General features: G+C 56.6%; 1 protein-coding gene across 2 annotated transcripts; it reads left to right on the plus strand.

Annotated features, from left to right (window-relative positions):
• The first annotated feature begins 201 nt into the window (after window positions 1-201).
• On the plus strand, window positions 202-13,116 carry TBX1 (T-box transcription factor 1). 2 transcript variants are annotated; one of them, XM_039724880.1, is made up of 8 exons: window positions 202-1,394; window positions 2,599-3,013; window positions 6,211-6,312; window positions 7,691-7,862; window positions 8,076-8,231; window positions 9,609-9,676; window positions 9,883-9,983; window positions 10,715-11,151. In XM_039724880.1, exons 1-8 carry the CDS (start codon window positions 1,205-1,207, stop codon window positions 11,149-11,151), a joined length of 1,641 nt encoding a protein of 546 aa, XP_039580814.1. In that variant the 5' UTR covers window positions 202-1,204. The 2 variants fall into 2 exon arrangements, with proteins under 2 accessions (XP_039580814.1, XP_039580813.1); XM_039724879.1 differs by having other exon boundaries at window positions 1,207-1,394; window positions 2,548-3,013; window positions 10,715-13,116.
• The last annotated feature ends 1,472 nt before the right edge of the window (window positions 13,117-14,588 follow it).

Here is a 14,588-nt window from a genome sequence, read left to right on the forward strand (position 1 = left end):
GGGGCCGTGCAGGTGCTGCCGACGAAGCGGGCTCCCAAGCTGGGCTGGGCAGGAGCTCGCCTGCCGCCGCGTTCGTTGCTTTCCGTTTTCTGCTCTTTTTTTTTCTTTTTTTTTTTTTTTTTTTTCTTTTTTTTTCTTTTTTTTTTTTTTTTTTTTTTTGGGCGAAGGAAATGCTGGAACGCTGGCGGGCGCTTTGGCAGTTTGGTGGCCCAGGGCTAAGGGGGTCCCATCCGAGCGAAGCGGCCGGCAGTACCTGCACCCGCTGCTCACCCTGACGTGCCCAGACCCCGCCTGTTGCGGCGGCTCAGACTGCGGGTCCCCGCGGCCACCGGGTCCAGAGGGTCGCCCCCAGCCCCGCGGTGCATGCGAGCTGGAGGAAAAGAGCTATCCCTTCTCTCGGTGCCGGACATCCGCAGCGTGACGCCGGGCTCGGCTCGGCTGGGCTCGGCTCTTCCCTTCCCGTCGGCCGGCTCCCGGAGCCGTGATTGACACCGCCGGCCCCTCCGCCCGCCCCGCAGCACATCCCATCCCTCCCCGGCGGCCGCTCGCCGTGCCCGGGAGGCGGGGAAGGGCCTCCCCAGCCCTTTGACACCGTCTCGGCAGGAGTTTCACTTCGCTTTCGCCGCCGTCGCCGCCACTTCTGCAGGCAAACACCCCGGCTTCCATGTGACGCCTCCCAGCCACTGAATGGGGAAAGCGCCTATAAGGGAGACACTTTCCCTTCGTGCAGGAGAAAAGGAGGGGACGAGGGGGGCAGAAGCAGGAGGTGGTGGTTGAGAGGCAGGGAGGACAGAAAATGAATTAATAAATCGCAGGGAACGAATTGAAAAGGGGTGGTGAGAAATGGACACTCCGGGAAAGAAATTCGTGGGATTATTTATTTGTTGCCCCCCGGTCCCGTCTCGCTGACAGAGCTCGGTCCGCCGTTGCGGTGCTCGGCGCTAGCTACAAAGGGACCCGGGGAAGTTTCTTGCTCCCCAGCGCCCTTCCCGGGGGGTCAGAGCGTTTAGGTTGTTTTCTGTTGGCTTTTTTTTTTTTTTTTAAGTTTCCCTTCCCCACCCCTCCCCCCCCGTCTGGAAGGAGGGGGTCTCGTTCGCACCTCCCTGGATGGTGCGGTAGAAAGGAGGGGAGTTAGGGGGTGGGAGGGGGGGGGCTCGTGGTGGGAGGCTGCCGCGCCTGCTGCTCCTGCATTGGTGTCTCCCCTATGGACGAAAACAGCCCTCTGTCTCCCAAGGCAAATGCTTTCAGTATCGCCTCTCTGATTTCAGTCGCCGCCGCCGAGCAAGCAGGGAAAGGAGAGCTGGAGGAGCGCCGCGGCGGCCGCAGCGCGCCCGCCCGCCCCGGCTGCCGCCCTCAGAAGATGCACTTCAGCACCGTCACCAGGGACATGGAAGGTGAGTGCCGCGCTCGGCCCCGCAGGGCTGCGGGGACGGGACCACCGGGCACCTCGTGTCCGAGGGCTTTCACGCGGCCCGTGCCGGCGGCCGGGCCAGGGGCAGCGCACAGAACGCGGCCTGCCGGAGGAGCCGGTCGGAGGAGGCTTTGCCGTTCCTCCCGGCATGTCTGGGCCCCTGTAGCCCTTAGAGAAAGGCATTGCCCGTGGCCCTGTAGCAGCTTTCGACGGCTCCGCCGCTGGGACTCGCTTGTTCTCAGAGGTGCTGAAAGCATCCCCCGGCAGCGCCGGCCGTGCCTGAGGCACCGGCAGGCCGGGGCTCGGCTCCCACCGGCTCTGCAGCCCCTGTCTGGCCGGGGGCTGCGTCGGAAATAATGCAAGAGACCCCGGGGACCTCGAGAAGCCTTCCAGCATGGGAGGGGATCCGAAGGAGCCGGCCGCTCCGCCGGGGGCCTGTCATGCCCCGCAGGGCCCGCTCGGGCCGGCGGCCGAGCGCTGCGCAGCCGGGCTCGTCCCGGTGCTCCTCGGCGCGGACCCGGAGCTTTGCTCTGGTCCCGGCCTCTTCCTCTTTCTCGTCCGGGGATGGAAGGAATGGGGCATTGCCAAACCAGATCCGACTTCCCCTGTCAGCCGCAGCCCCGCGGCTCCAGAGAGAAGGACGTTACCTGCAGCAGCGTAGCTACACGGAAATAAGAGCCGATTTCTTTCTCTGAGTTTCCCCACTCCTCTATTTTTCCCCCCTTTTTTTGAAAAGGGGGCGAAGGAGGGAGTTTGCTTTGTCCCAAGTGGTGTGTGGCGAGGGAGGCCTGCAGAGATAGCACGGGCTTTGCACCGCCGAAGCTCTTGGCAGACCTCTCGGGTTTGCAAAAGAAAAAAAAATAGAAGAAAAAAAAGGGGGAAAAAAAAAAAGAAACCTAGGCAGGCAGGCAGCGGGAGCAGCGAGCTCCCCGCCTGCCCCGGGGGGAGCGGGGCTGGGGCCAAGCAAAGCGGAAAGGGGGAGGCGCCCCGCTGGGCTGGGCGCGGGGCAGGAGAGGAGGCGGAGGGCACCCCGCGGAGCCGGTGCGGAGGCGGGGGCCGCGCGGAGCGGCGCGGAGCTGGGGGGAAAGCGGGAGCCGGAGCGGAGCCCTGACCGCTTGTTTTTGGAATGATTTCAGCTATCTCCAGCCCCTGGCTCACCCAGCTGTCCCATTTTTGCGATGTTGCAGCTTTCACGGCCAACAGCCTGAGCAGCCTGAACGCCTCCGGGGGGTACCACCTCTCCCCCTCCCCGGGGGACCCGTACGGACAGCATGAACCGCCGCACTACGAGCCCTGCACGGCTCAGCAGCACCCGCACCCGCCGCCCCAGCCCCAGCACGGCTACCCTTTCGGCGGGGCGGCGGCGGCCGCGGCCGGGACCAACCCGCCGCCCCCAGGCCCCGAGCAGCCCGAGGGCGCCGGTGGAGCCGCTGCGGGGCCGGCCGCAGTCTCGGGCTGCTCTGCGGGGGCGGCCACCGCGGCCAAGGCGCCGGTGAAGAAGAACCCGAAGGTGGCCAACGTGAGCGTCCAACTAGAGATGAAGGCGTTGTGGGACGAGTTCAACCAGCTGGGCACCGAGATGATCGTCACCAAGGCAGGCAGGTCAGTGCGGAGCTCCCGAGCGGCCCCGGCTCTCCAGCCGCTCCCTCCGGACCCGGGCACCCAGGCCAGTCGGGGCGGGAAAGTTCGGTGCGAGTGGTTGAATTTGCACTTTGGGGGGAGATTGAAGCTGCTGCCCAAGGGCGAGTCGCGGAGCGGCCCGACCCAGTGGTCGCCGTCATTTGATCCTTGCGCTTCTCCTGGGGCGAAATCTGCGAGCTCTTGCGGCCCGAAGGCCTCGGTGCTGCGGAAGAACGCGCGGCTGCTGCTGCGGGCTGACGGCGAAGGCGTGCGGAGGACGGCAGGCAGGGCACCGGGTTTCACTCCCGCTTAAAAGGGCGCTGTGCTCCTCCGGGCGCCTTCGGCTGTGACCCCACACGGGATTTTGATCCGTGTTTACGGAGGACGGTGTTCCCGGGGCGGACAGCAACGATACGGGGGAAGGAAGAAAACAACACGCAAACCGTGCAAAACCTGCTAAATACATTCTTAGCACGGGCAGATGTTTTCCTTCCGGCGGAGACGCGAACAGACCCTAATTCTGCACCTTGAAACGTGTTCCAGGGCTGTTGCATTTCCCGATTATCGAGTAACGAGCCCGGCTGAACGCGGCTCCTCTCAGCTCTGCTCCGGCCGCCGCGGCGCGGTTCCGGGGCCAGGACCCCGCTCCTGGGCAGGGAACAAAGAAAGCGGCCGATGCGATCGCGTTAGGAACGAGCAAAATATATGGGGGGAAGAGGATTCCCAATTCAGTTTTTAGTTACTGCATTTAGTGGAGATCCCCGGGAAGCGCCGCGGCCGCGGCGGCTCGGGCAGAGCTGCGAGGCTTTCCCCGCCAGGCTCCGGCAGAGCTGCGAATTGTCCCGGCTCTGAGTCTTCCCTCGGTTTAAAGCGATCCGGCGGGGGGGGGGGGAAGAAAAAAAAAAAAATTAAGGAATCCCCCGTTGCTTGCTCTCAGTTCGCCCCGGGGCTGACTGCGGCGGGATGGCCGGCCGGGGGAGAGGGTCGGACTCCGCTCCGAGCGGTCTGGCAAGAGCTGTGACCGCGGCCGTGCGCTCCCGCCCCTCTCCCGTCAGCGATTTCGAGGGTCCCGAAAGTGCAAAAAAAAAAAAAAAAAAAAAGAAACATATGTACGCAGTGGCATTTTAAGTTGTTATTTTTTTATATTAGCAATTTCCTAAAATAAAACAATCACCGTGGTGCCCGGTGCAAAAGCAGCCGGCGCTGCGTTGCGGGACCCGGGCGGAATTTCCCGCAGACGGAGCCGGCCCCGGCGCCGGGGCGCGCAGCCCGCTGTCTCCGGCCGCGGCCCCTGAGCCCGGCGCCGGGCTCGGCGTTGCTTTCCTTAGCGGAAAAGGTCGTTCAGGCTCCAGGCGGAGGCTCTCTGCAAACAGGAGTTCTTCGATCTGGCTTTCTTAGCTCTCCAAGAAGAGCGAAAGGATTGCAAATATCCCATTTCAAAAGGTTTCGGAAATTAACCAATTCGAATTGAATCGGGGGGTTTCCTCCCACCCTTTTCTTCGTTTACTTTATGACACCGTCGAAACTCCAGACAAGCGAGTAAAACAGGAGAAAACGGGGTACAACCAGCAGGAAAGGCTCGGGGAAGGCGCTGCAAAGCCTATTCTCCTCCAGCGCCTCTGGGCTGGCCCTGCTGTTTGTCTAGATGGGTCTTATCATCTCAGGTTGTTTGTTTTAAAACTAAGTTTTAGAACAAGAAACACCGGAATTGGAGCTAATGGGGTCTTTTACACGTTTAAAAATAATAATAACAGAGGGAGCGACTGAAAACGTCCTCCAGAGTTTGCTGAAGCCTTACGGAGAGGGAGACGCAGCTGCCCGATGCCGGTGCAGCCCGGCAGGGCTGGGCCCGATGTGGAAGAGCTGCGGAGCCAGAGGGGCGCTGACCCACCGCCCCTCAGAGGGGAGAAGGGGCACATATCGACAGGTCCGGCGTGTGCCCCGAGAACGAGCCGGGGGGGGCTCTCTGTGTCCGGTTTGATCGGGCTGTTTGTTCAGGGGAAGACTGGGACTTTGGTTTTTCAACGGCTGCAAACACCCTTCCCGAAATAATTGCCTACAGTCGCTCGCTTGCTTTACTATTCTGTAAAACAAAACGAAGGCATAACGAGCCCCGACGCCAGGGCACATCTTTGGCGTGTCCCGCCGGGGAGCTGCGGGCCAGGCCCTGCTCCCCGGGTGTGCAGATGCAGGAGGGAGGCACGGGTGGACTGTCCCGGCCCCTTCCCTTAGCCCACCGCCCATCGTATTAGTACTGCAGCCCCCTGTAAGAATCGTGCCCTCCATGAGGGTGGGATCCTCGTTTCGGCTTAGCTTTGGGTCCCGGGGGCCTGCGCGGAGAAGAACCGGGGAGAGCCGGTTCTTCTCAGCCGCGGGAGCTGGCCTGCCCAGCTCCGGAGCCCTGGGCTCCTTTCCGCTCCCCTTTTCGTTCCGCAAAGCTGCGGGGAGCGGGAGCCCGACCTGGCTCTTGCAATGGAGTGGATCCGGGACGGGGCTTTCTGGGACATCCCCGTTGCCCTCCAGCCCTTCCCGCCGAGGGGGAGCGTTTGCCCCTCCGGGCTGGGAGAGGTCTCCCGCTGGCCCTAGGGGCTCTTGCTGTAAGGGCTCCTTTCAAACGGGAGCAGTTTGGTGGGTACAGAAGCTGCACAGGTAGGAACACGATCACCTCGTGTCGTTGGCTGGTGTTTTCAGATTTGACCCCTACGGGCTGCCTGAGACTCCCGAGCTTGAATGCGGGTCCGCAGACAGGGTAATGCCTTGCATTTGCCTCCAGTCAGGTCAGCTAAAATGATGGGGAAACCACGGGGAAGAAATTATTTTCACTTTATTTCCCCATAGCAAAGGCCGAGGATGCTCTTGTTCCCCCTGTCCTCTCCGTTCCACCTCGGTGGGGTATTTTGGGTGTCTGACATGAACGGTCCCAAAGCCAGGGGGAGAGGCAGAACCCTCTGGCTCGCCTTTCGGGATGCTGCCGAGGGCTGGGAACACGACTGAGAACACGGCAGCCAGTCTCCCCACACAGCCTGGGCGTATGTGCCTCTTCCTCCGGCCAGTGGTTTCCTCGAGGGGACTTATCATCACAACGGGGAGGGTATCGGAGCGGCTGGAGGGCAAGAGACCCGTGCCGGCCCCTCGGGGCTCTCTGCTGCTCCTCAACTTCTCTCTCCTCTCTGTGCCAGGCGCATGTTCCCCACCTTCCAGGTGAAGATATTTGGGATGGACCCTATGGCTGACTACATGCTCCTCATGGATTTCGTCCCAGTGGATGACAAGCGATACCGGCAAGTAACAAATACCTGCTCTGTCTCGCGGCTCTTGGAGCCGTGGGGGCTGGTGGGTCGCTGCCCACCCTCTGCTCCTGCCCTCTGGGGGTTCGGGGATGTGCCCCTGGGCGTGACACCTGTCGGTGCGAGGCAGGAAAGGGGCACGGGATGCGGTTGACCTGGGGTCTCTTTCACACCCCTGCAACGAGTCTGGGGCCAGGAGCGGCTGCACGGGACCGCAGGGCCCCCTCAGCCTCCGCACCAGGCTCACGGGCGGCCGGAGCCAGACCAGCATGGGCAGAAGGGCAGGTTTCCTCAGGGCACAGGGCAGGAACTGCCTTGTCCTGCCCAGAAAAGCTCTCCTTGTCGTACTGCTACACGTCTCCACCGGCAAACACCCTTTGCCACTTAACAAAAATCCCCTCGGTGCTCCTTGAATGCTGCAGCCCCTCAGTGCATGTCTCAAAGCTGTGCCATGCCTGCTGGGGATCTGCCTGTGTGCTTGGGTGAAGAGAGTGGGTTTTGTGCTCTGGAAAGGCACCAGCCACCCAAGCCACAAAACCCTGCCCTTGTTTCCAGCGGCAGTGTAGGAAGGCCTTGGAAACTGTCGACTCACAAGGCAGTGATGCGGTCTGGTTTGGAACCCCTTTAATTTTAAGACAGTGAAAAGCTCATTATGTATTTAGCTCGAGATCAAGACGCCGAGCAGGCAGCCCGCATAGGAATCGCAGGGTCCCATATATAAATATTTAGACAGATATCCAAATTCTCAGGGCGTCCTAGAAATGTTTGCTTGTCAAGGGAAGTAGGATATATAACATCCAATTGAGTATATCTTTAAAAAGTAATGTTTCTGCTCAAGTCCAATGGTGTCTAATTCCCCCTGTGCAAACAGTGGCTTTTAAAGTAAACACGTGTATAGAAGATTGGTTTCTCTGTTTTAAATGTTACTATTGAATATGTACTTTGAAAGAATGAAACAAGACTGCTAAATTCTAAACCTGCTATTAATCTACACACAACTTTCCACTCTTCACTTAAAGCGAGAATATTACTGTATAGAGGGCTTTTTTCACCCTTTTTTTTTAGAGGAAGAGGGAAGACTTTTGCGGCTTCTCTCCCAAATCTACACGGGTAGCTATAAATTTCCTCCATCCTGCAGATTTCTCTCACGACAGTTCCATCGCTGACGTGATAAAATAGTATATTCCCTCCGCAGCAATTCTGGCTGTGGAAGAGCTCGTTCCTCTCGTGGCCGTAGGAAGCAGGAGTGATGGAGAGGCGGGGGGACCGTCCCGGGCCGGTTCTGCGGGCCGGGTGCTGCAGTCGTTCAGCCGCTGCAGGGACGCGCCGGGAGCGCCCCGGGCCGCGGCTGAGGGTGCCTTCCCTCCCGCAGGTACGCCTTCCACAGCTCCTCCTGGCTGGTGGCTGGCAAAGCCGACCCCGCCACCCCCGGGAGAGTGCATTACCACCCGGACTCCCCGGCCAAAGGGGCGCAGTGGATGAAGCAGATCGTTTCCTTCGATAAGCTCAAACTGACCAACAATTTGCTGGATGACAACGGGCATGTAAGTGTTCCCGGGAGAGGATGTCCACCACGGGGCTGCACGGGGTGGGAACTCCCCGCGCTGTGATTCCCGTGGGGTGACCCTGCCCCGGGGGCTCTGCCCCAGCCCCGCGGCTGTCCCGGGCAGTGGAGCCGGCCGGGCCGGGGCTGCGCTCTCCTCTCTCCATGCTCCGCCTGGATCAGTTATTGTCTCCTTGCTCGTTTTATCATTCAGATCATTTTGAACTCCATGCACAGATACCAGCCGCGTTTTCACGTGGTCTACGTGGACCCCCGGAAAGACAGCGAGAAGTACGCGGAGGAGAACTTCAAAACTTTCGTCTTCGAGGAGACGCGCTTCACGGCAGTGACCGCCTACCAGAACCACCGGGTGAGGCAGCAGCGGAGCTCGGGGCAGCAGAAAGCGGGGGTTGGGGTCTCCCTGGAGGAACCACGGGTGCGGGTGCATCCAGCTCTGGCTCGGCCCCTTCGTCCGGCTCCGGGGTTGGAGGCCGGGCTGCGGGTGTCCGGCGGGGATGGCTGGGGGTATTCCCGCCTCCTCCTCCCCATCTGCTAAACCCATTCTGGGCAGCGCTAGGAACCCGATAGCCGGGGAGCTGCGCGGAACTGCATCGGTGTGCGCCGGGGAAGCGACGTGGGCTCCAGTCCCATCGCCAGCTTCCCCCCGCCCGGGGGACCTCATTACCTATGTAAAGCCGAGACCGGGGCTGGTGGGGAAACTACAGCCTTCCCGCTGCGAAATGTCACTCACAATTTGTTTGGATAAATCTGCGATTTTACTGTTTTAAGCTTTTAGCGGTCTGTCTCTCCTCAGAATACAATTATACGTTAAAAACGAAACAAAACGAAACACAACACCCCCACCCCAATCTAATGCAGATCTCTGGGCAGCAGTTAATCCAATTGCTCCTTTAAATCGCATCAGTGTAATGTAAAGAGCAGGAATCCCAGCGTCGAGTGGAAATACGATTTCATAGCGGGGGCTTTTCAGCGCTCCTCCGAACCGCCCCGCTCCGCGCCGATGCCGCGCAGGCCGGGGCTGTGTCCCAGGGCTGTCCCTGAGCAACCGGTGCAAGTGTCACCCTCTGCAGTGGCTCCGAGCAAATTGACCTGAGCTCTCTCCGGGATGCTGGGGTCGGGCCGCACCTCGCCCCGGTGGAGGCGGCCAGGCCAGAGAAAGGCTGTGCCTTTAAGGGGCTCTGGAGTCCCTCCCCGGCTGGCATTTGCCTGATGGCTCCGGACAGCTGCTCTTTCTCTCCTGCTTTCTATCAGTTTGACCTCTAAGGCTGGAACTGTCACTGAGGGGCTTAAAGTTTGTTTTTCAACCCATTCCGGAAACTCACAATCACATACTTTATCCGTGGATTTGCTTAAATATAGAAAATGTCCTGCCTTCTCCCTGGCGAATTAAATAAATACATAAGTATGATTTATCCAGTGATTTGTCTTAACTGCTCCAGTGGTGACCCATATAATGTGGCATTTTCTTACAAGTGCTTTTGCCTCAGACTGCCTCTCCCTTCACCTTGAACTCATATTAGGTAGCATGTTAGCCCGCATTTTCTAACAGAGGGAAAGCACATGTTTGTGCTCTGTGGCAGAGAACACCCTGGCTCCACCAGCCACCTGGATCCTCTCTGTTACACCAAGCACTGCTGAGTCCCAAAACCTGCTCAGGGATACACTCGCTGTTTGGCCAGGGAGCCCTGTGTGCTGCTTTGAGACATTTTGCCACTTCTTCTTACAGATCACGCAGTTGAAGATTGCAAGCAACCCTTTTGCCAAAGGATTCAGAGACTGTGACCCTGAGGACTGGTAAGGCTATGCCTTTATTGGTTATGGCAATACCCCACTCACCCTATTTCACGTGCATCTGCCCAGCTTACATTTACACAAGGGTTTTGTGGAGGGGGACACTGTATTGGGCCCCATTTACCAGCTGCAGCTCACAGAGACAATACGCCAGTTGCTCATTCTGTTGGACCATCAGCTCTGTATCACTTCTCCCCTTCCTCTTGCAGGCCCAGGAACCACAGGCCAGGGCCTCTTCCTCTCATGAGCGCTTTTGCCAGATCCCGGAATCCAGTCTCTTCCCCAGCCCACCAGAATGGGACAGAGAAAGGTGAGAGCTCCAGTGGCCAGGCCAGCCCATCTCCCAGGCGCTGTTGGCCTGCACAGCCCGTGCATGCATGCTTGGGGCCAGCCTTGCTCACCAAGCTGGTGCACAGCCCCATTGCTAATGAGCTTTGTGCCACCGCTTACTTTTTAAAGAAAAATACCTGCCTTCATAGCCTAGTTCATTCTTCCTTGGACTACAACATTTGCTGTCGTTGTCTGCTTAAGAAAATTTGCTGCTTTAAAAAACAATGCCCCTTGCCTATAGAGTCCCATTTTTGATTTTTTAGCAACAAACTCAGTTTTTCAGGCAGAGATGCAGTGTTGGCCACAGGTTCCTTCTCGCATTGCCCTTTTAATGCGCCTCGGCAGTGCGCTTAGGGCCAGCCCACTCCATTCAGGAGCTGCAGTCAGGTCGAACAGCACCTCTGCCCATTGACTGCTTTTCCATTACCCAGAGCAAACAACTGCAAAGACAACCGAAGGCCTTTCTTCCAACGCACACCGGGCCTGCAAAATAAAGGGAAGTCTGTATTTGTTTAGTGTTACACAATTGCAAAAATGTCAGGCGTGTACCAGCTTGTCAGTCAACTCCACTCCATTTATCGCAGTCAGAAGGTCCCGTCCCGCCAGCCCCGTTCCTGCCGCATGCCGCTCCTGCACGCCCCGCTCTTCCCTTGGCGCGCCTCTTCCCCGCGCGGTGCGCTCCCGGCCGCGCTGACTCTGTTGCCCCCGCAGATGCTGCCGAGAGCCGGCGGGAGTTCGAGCGGGAGGCGGGCGGGACGGCGCTGCACCAGGCCGAGGCCGCGCACCAGCAGCTCATGTCCCGCGTGCTCAGCCCGGCGCTGCCGGGCGGGGGCGGCGGGCTGGTGCCGCTGGCCGGGGCGGGCGGCGGCCGGCCCAGCCCGCCGCACCACGAACTGCGCCTGGAGCCCGCCGCGTCGGAGCCGCTGCACCACCACCCCTACAAGTACCCGCCGGCGGCGGCCGCCGCCTACGACCACTACCTGGGCGCGAAGAGCCGGCCCGCCCCCTACCCCCTCCCCAGCATCCGCGGGCACAGCTACCACCACCATCACCACCACCACATGAACGCGGCGGCTGCGGCGGCGGCGGCCGCCAACATGTACTCGCCGGCCGGAGCCCCCGCCGGCTACGACTACGGGCCCCGGTAACGGGGCAGCGGCGGCACGAGAGACACGGCCCTCCCCTTCCCGCCTTCCCCCTCCTCCCGCCTCACGAGAGAGCTGATTGGTCAGCTTGACATGATCGACAGCCAGACAGCCCAATCGCCGGCAGCCGGGCCCCGCCCCGCGCCCCGCCCTGTGGGGGCTGTGAGGGCGGCGGTGCCGGGAGCTCCATCGCGGTGTGACCCGCGGCTGCACTTTGATAAATGAAGCCATATGTCCTTATCTCGCTAGTCCTCCGTTCGTGCCGGGCACCGAGGACCGTCGGGCGGCTGGGATGCGGTGGGAGGACGGTGAGGCGGCAGCGGTGAAGTGACTTGTCCCTTTTCGCTCGCCCTTCGGGTCTCGTGACGGAGGTTTGGTGTCGGCGCCGGTGCTGGCGGTGCCCGCGGGCCTGTGCGTGAGCACCGAGCAGGGGCTGGGGCCGGCCGAGAGCCGTGTGTCGTCCTGCACTTGTCCGTGTCGGTCTTTCCCAACCCGGGGCACACCGGGGCTGGTTCAGGTGGTTCTTTGAGGAGATCCTTGGGGAAGCAGAGTTTAGTTTAAGGGAGTGCTTTGAATCCTCACTGCCAGAACAAATTTCCCACTTCTCCTCCGGCCCTGACCCATTTGTAAGTTTTGGGCTTCACTGGGATGCCTTAACCGTAGCAGCATTTTCTGGAGCTGTTGAGAAGGGCTGTGGCCAAGAGCACAGGCACTTGCAGCTGTGTTTGCATCTTGTTTTCCCAACAATACCTGCAAAGGTTTAAAAACCAGCCTGGGGGTGGGGGAATATCTGCAGCTTTCAGGCTGTGTCTTTCCCACCTGCTTCCCAGGCAGCCTCACACAGTTCTGCCTTCCTGCAGCCTTTCCTGACCTCTTGAATACTCTCCCATGGAGGTGCCTTTTAAAGGGACTTCAGGGTTTTTTTCTCAGACTGGTTCACCCCTTATGTTTGGCTGACCCAAACTGCAGTAGTTCTAAAGCATCTATTTTGCATTACCTGCTTGCTGCATCTTCCCTCTTAATGCTGGTAAGTACTTTTTCCTTTAGTATCTTCATTCAGTAGTCGTTCCTTACTGCTGAAAAGATGGCCCTGTTCATCACAGCTCTCCAGTGATGTGTTTTGAATAGTTGGCTTGTTTTTTTGTCGGATGCTCACCAAAGGCAGTCCCTTTGTGTTCAGAGAAGGTATTGAGCAGCTCCTCATCTGTGTTGGTATACAGTATTATGAACACTTTCCTGATTTTTCCACATGACCCCATGAAAAGATGGGGGGTAATTTCTTTTAAACTCATCTATTCATCCATGTTTGTGCATTTTCATTACAAACTCTTTAAAACACGTTCTTTCCCTTGTGCAGGTGGCAGTGTTAATAGCAATGTTTATTTTGCCTCTGGCAGTGGGCTTTGGGCTTCCAAAACCTTTTTGGAAAGGCTTAAGAAGGGATACAGGCTACCATGGATATTTTATGTATTTTTTTCTGTTAAAAAAATATATATCTGGATCCATAAAAAAAGACTTGTGCAAGAAATATGTATTTTATTTGACATTTGCAGTGAATTGTGAGATTCTTAGTGTCTGACTAAAGCATAATGTTCTCAGAAAGGTTGATGTAAAATAGCCTTGTGCTTGTTATTAGTCAGTGGGAAATGGCTCTCGGATGTGCTCTATTGCTTTGCCGCTGTTATTTCAGAGTTTTCAGTATGATTTGTTATCTGTAAACTGATTAGTGCCAAAGCTTTGGTCAAATGTTCAATGAAGTTGTTATATTTATTATTTCCTTCAAAGATTATACAAACCCTTTTATTTCTTAATAGTTGCAGTGTAGGAAAAAAAGTGAAGACAACCAAAGAATCATATCTGCAAAATGTAGATACTTGTAGATATTTGTAGATATATGTAGATAATCTTATTTCATTTTAATTGAAAAGACATTGAACAGTGACATTTATAAATATTTTTTCCTCTTTTTTCTTTCTTTCATTTCTTGTTTGATTATTTGTGTATGTTTGTCAGTTTGTCTCCCCTACAAAATGCAGTTATTTAACTAAGGAGTGTTCTTAGTCTGGGCAAACAGAGGCTTTCCATAGGTGGTTGCTCCTTCCCTTCTGTCCTGGTTGCTGCAGGTGCCCGTGGTTGTGGTAATCTATCAAATACAACAGTTTGCAGGGTTGGGGTTCCCAGGTGAAGACAGATCTGCTTGTATTGGTAAGCACACACAGAATGACCCAAGGTGCCAGGACTAAACTGTGCCCTTAATGAAAGTGGCTCGAGGTCTTTGCCTTGACTGAGGAATTTCAGTTTTATATTTGTTAGAAGAAGAGAAAATCACAGAACTTCAAGCAATGGCTGTGGGTAGTGGGCCCTCAGGATCAGCAGTGTGTGTTCTGTGCTGAAGAACCACTGCAGGTCCTGAGGCTGAATGGGAAGGAGACCATGCAGATGTGTCAGGCCTACAGTCTGAGCTATGGAAATGGTGTTTCTAACCATGCATGCAAGGTGCATGTTCACATTGAAGCATGTTAGCAGTCCAGTTCATGTTGTTTTTAATCCTTAAATCAAGATTCTTCAGGGCTTTGACTGGTGTCCCTCCTTCCATAACAATGTCTCTCTCACTGGATGGGAGTGTTACAGATATGGAAAGCAAAAAGGGTTATTTTTCTATCCCAAGAAAAAATCCACTTCAAATAAACAAAACCCCATAATGCTGCAGAATGACTAGTAGAAGTATTTTGAAAATCACAGAAAATTTGTAACAATTTAATGTCATATTACCTGTCAGCCTGTTAGTCAGGATGTATCATGTATAGGCCATGCATTATCTGTGTATTGTAGATTGATTTGACAGATGACTTTGTATGATTTGATTACGTGTCTGGTTAAACTTCACTCAGCCCATGCTGTCACCAAGGTACACGGCACATCCTAGGAAAGAAGGCAGCTGCATTTCCAGGCAGCTTCCACTTGTGGTTACAATCCCACAAAGCACTTACACACACAGTGTCTTTAAAAGCTGCTGTAAAACAGGCCCAAGTGTGGAGGTTACAAGCCAGAGAATAAATTAGCCATCTAGCTCTATTTTCAAGAGGTGCAGGCTGAGTTCAGTGATTGCTTCTGAGGTTGAGAACCACATCACCTAGCTCAGTGGATAAATCCAGGATTAGTTCCTTGTTCCACACAGGTGGAGCAAGGGTGGCCTTTGCTTAATCACTTAACCCAAACACTGAGGATAGCTCCAGTTTTCAGAAATGGCTTTTTGCAGTTGATCTTTTCCTGTCCTTGCCAGTGAAATTCACTACATTCAGTGTAGGATAGGAGCATCAGGATGAGACTCCTGTGTGTTTGCAGTGTTCATGCACACTCTTTACACATTTCATAGATGTTCTCTTTAGTCTTTCCTTCTCTTCAGGGAGACCCTGTAACTCTGTGGCTAGAACTGTGCA

Source organism: Passer montanus, unplaced genomic scaffold (genome assembly GCF_014805655.1).
Source record: "Passer montanus isolate IOZ18808 unplaced genomic scaffold, ASM1480565v1 scaffold53, whole genome shotgun sequence".
Lineage (NCBI taxonomy): Eukaryota > Metazoa > Chordata > Aves > Passeriformes > Passeridae > Passer > Passer montanus.

Coding starts and splice junctions, on each gene's coding strand:
- TBX1 (XM_039724880.1), top strand. CDS start 1,205: ATGGACGAAAACAGCCCTCTGTCTCCCAAGGCAAATGCTTTCAGTATC. Junction 6,313..7,690: donor GTGGATGACAAGCGATACCG/GCAAGTAACAAA, acceptor TCCCTCCCGCAG/GTACGCCTTCCACAGCTCCT. Junction 7,863..8,075: donor TGCTGGATGACAACGGGCAT/GTAAGTGTTCCC, acceptor TTTATCATTCAG/ATCATTTTGAACTCCATGCA.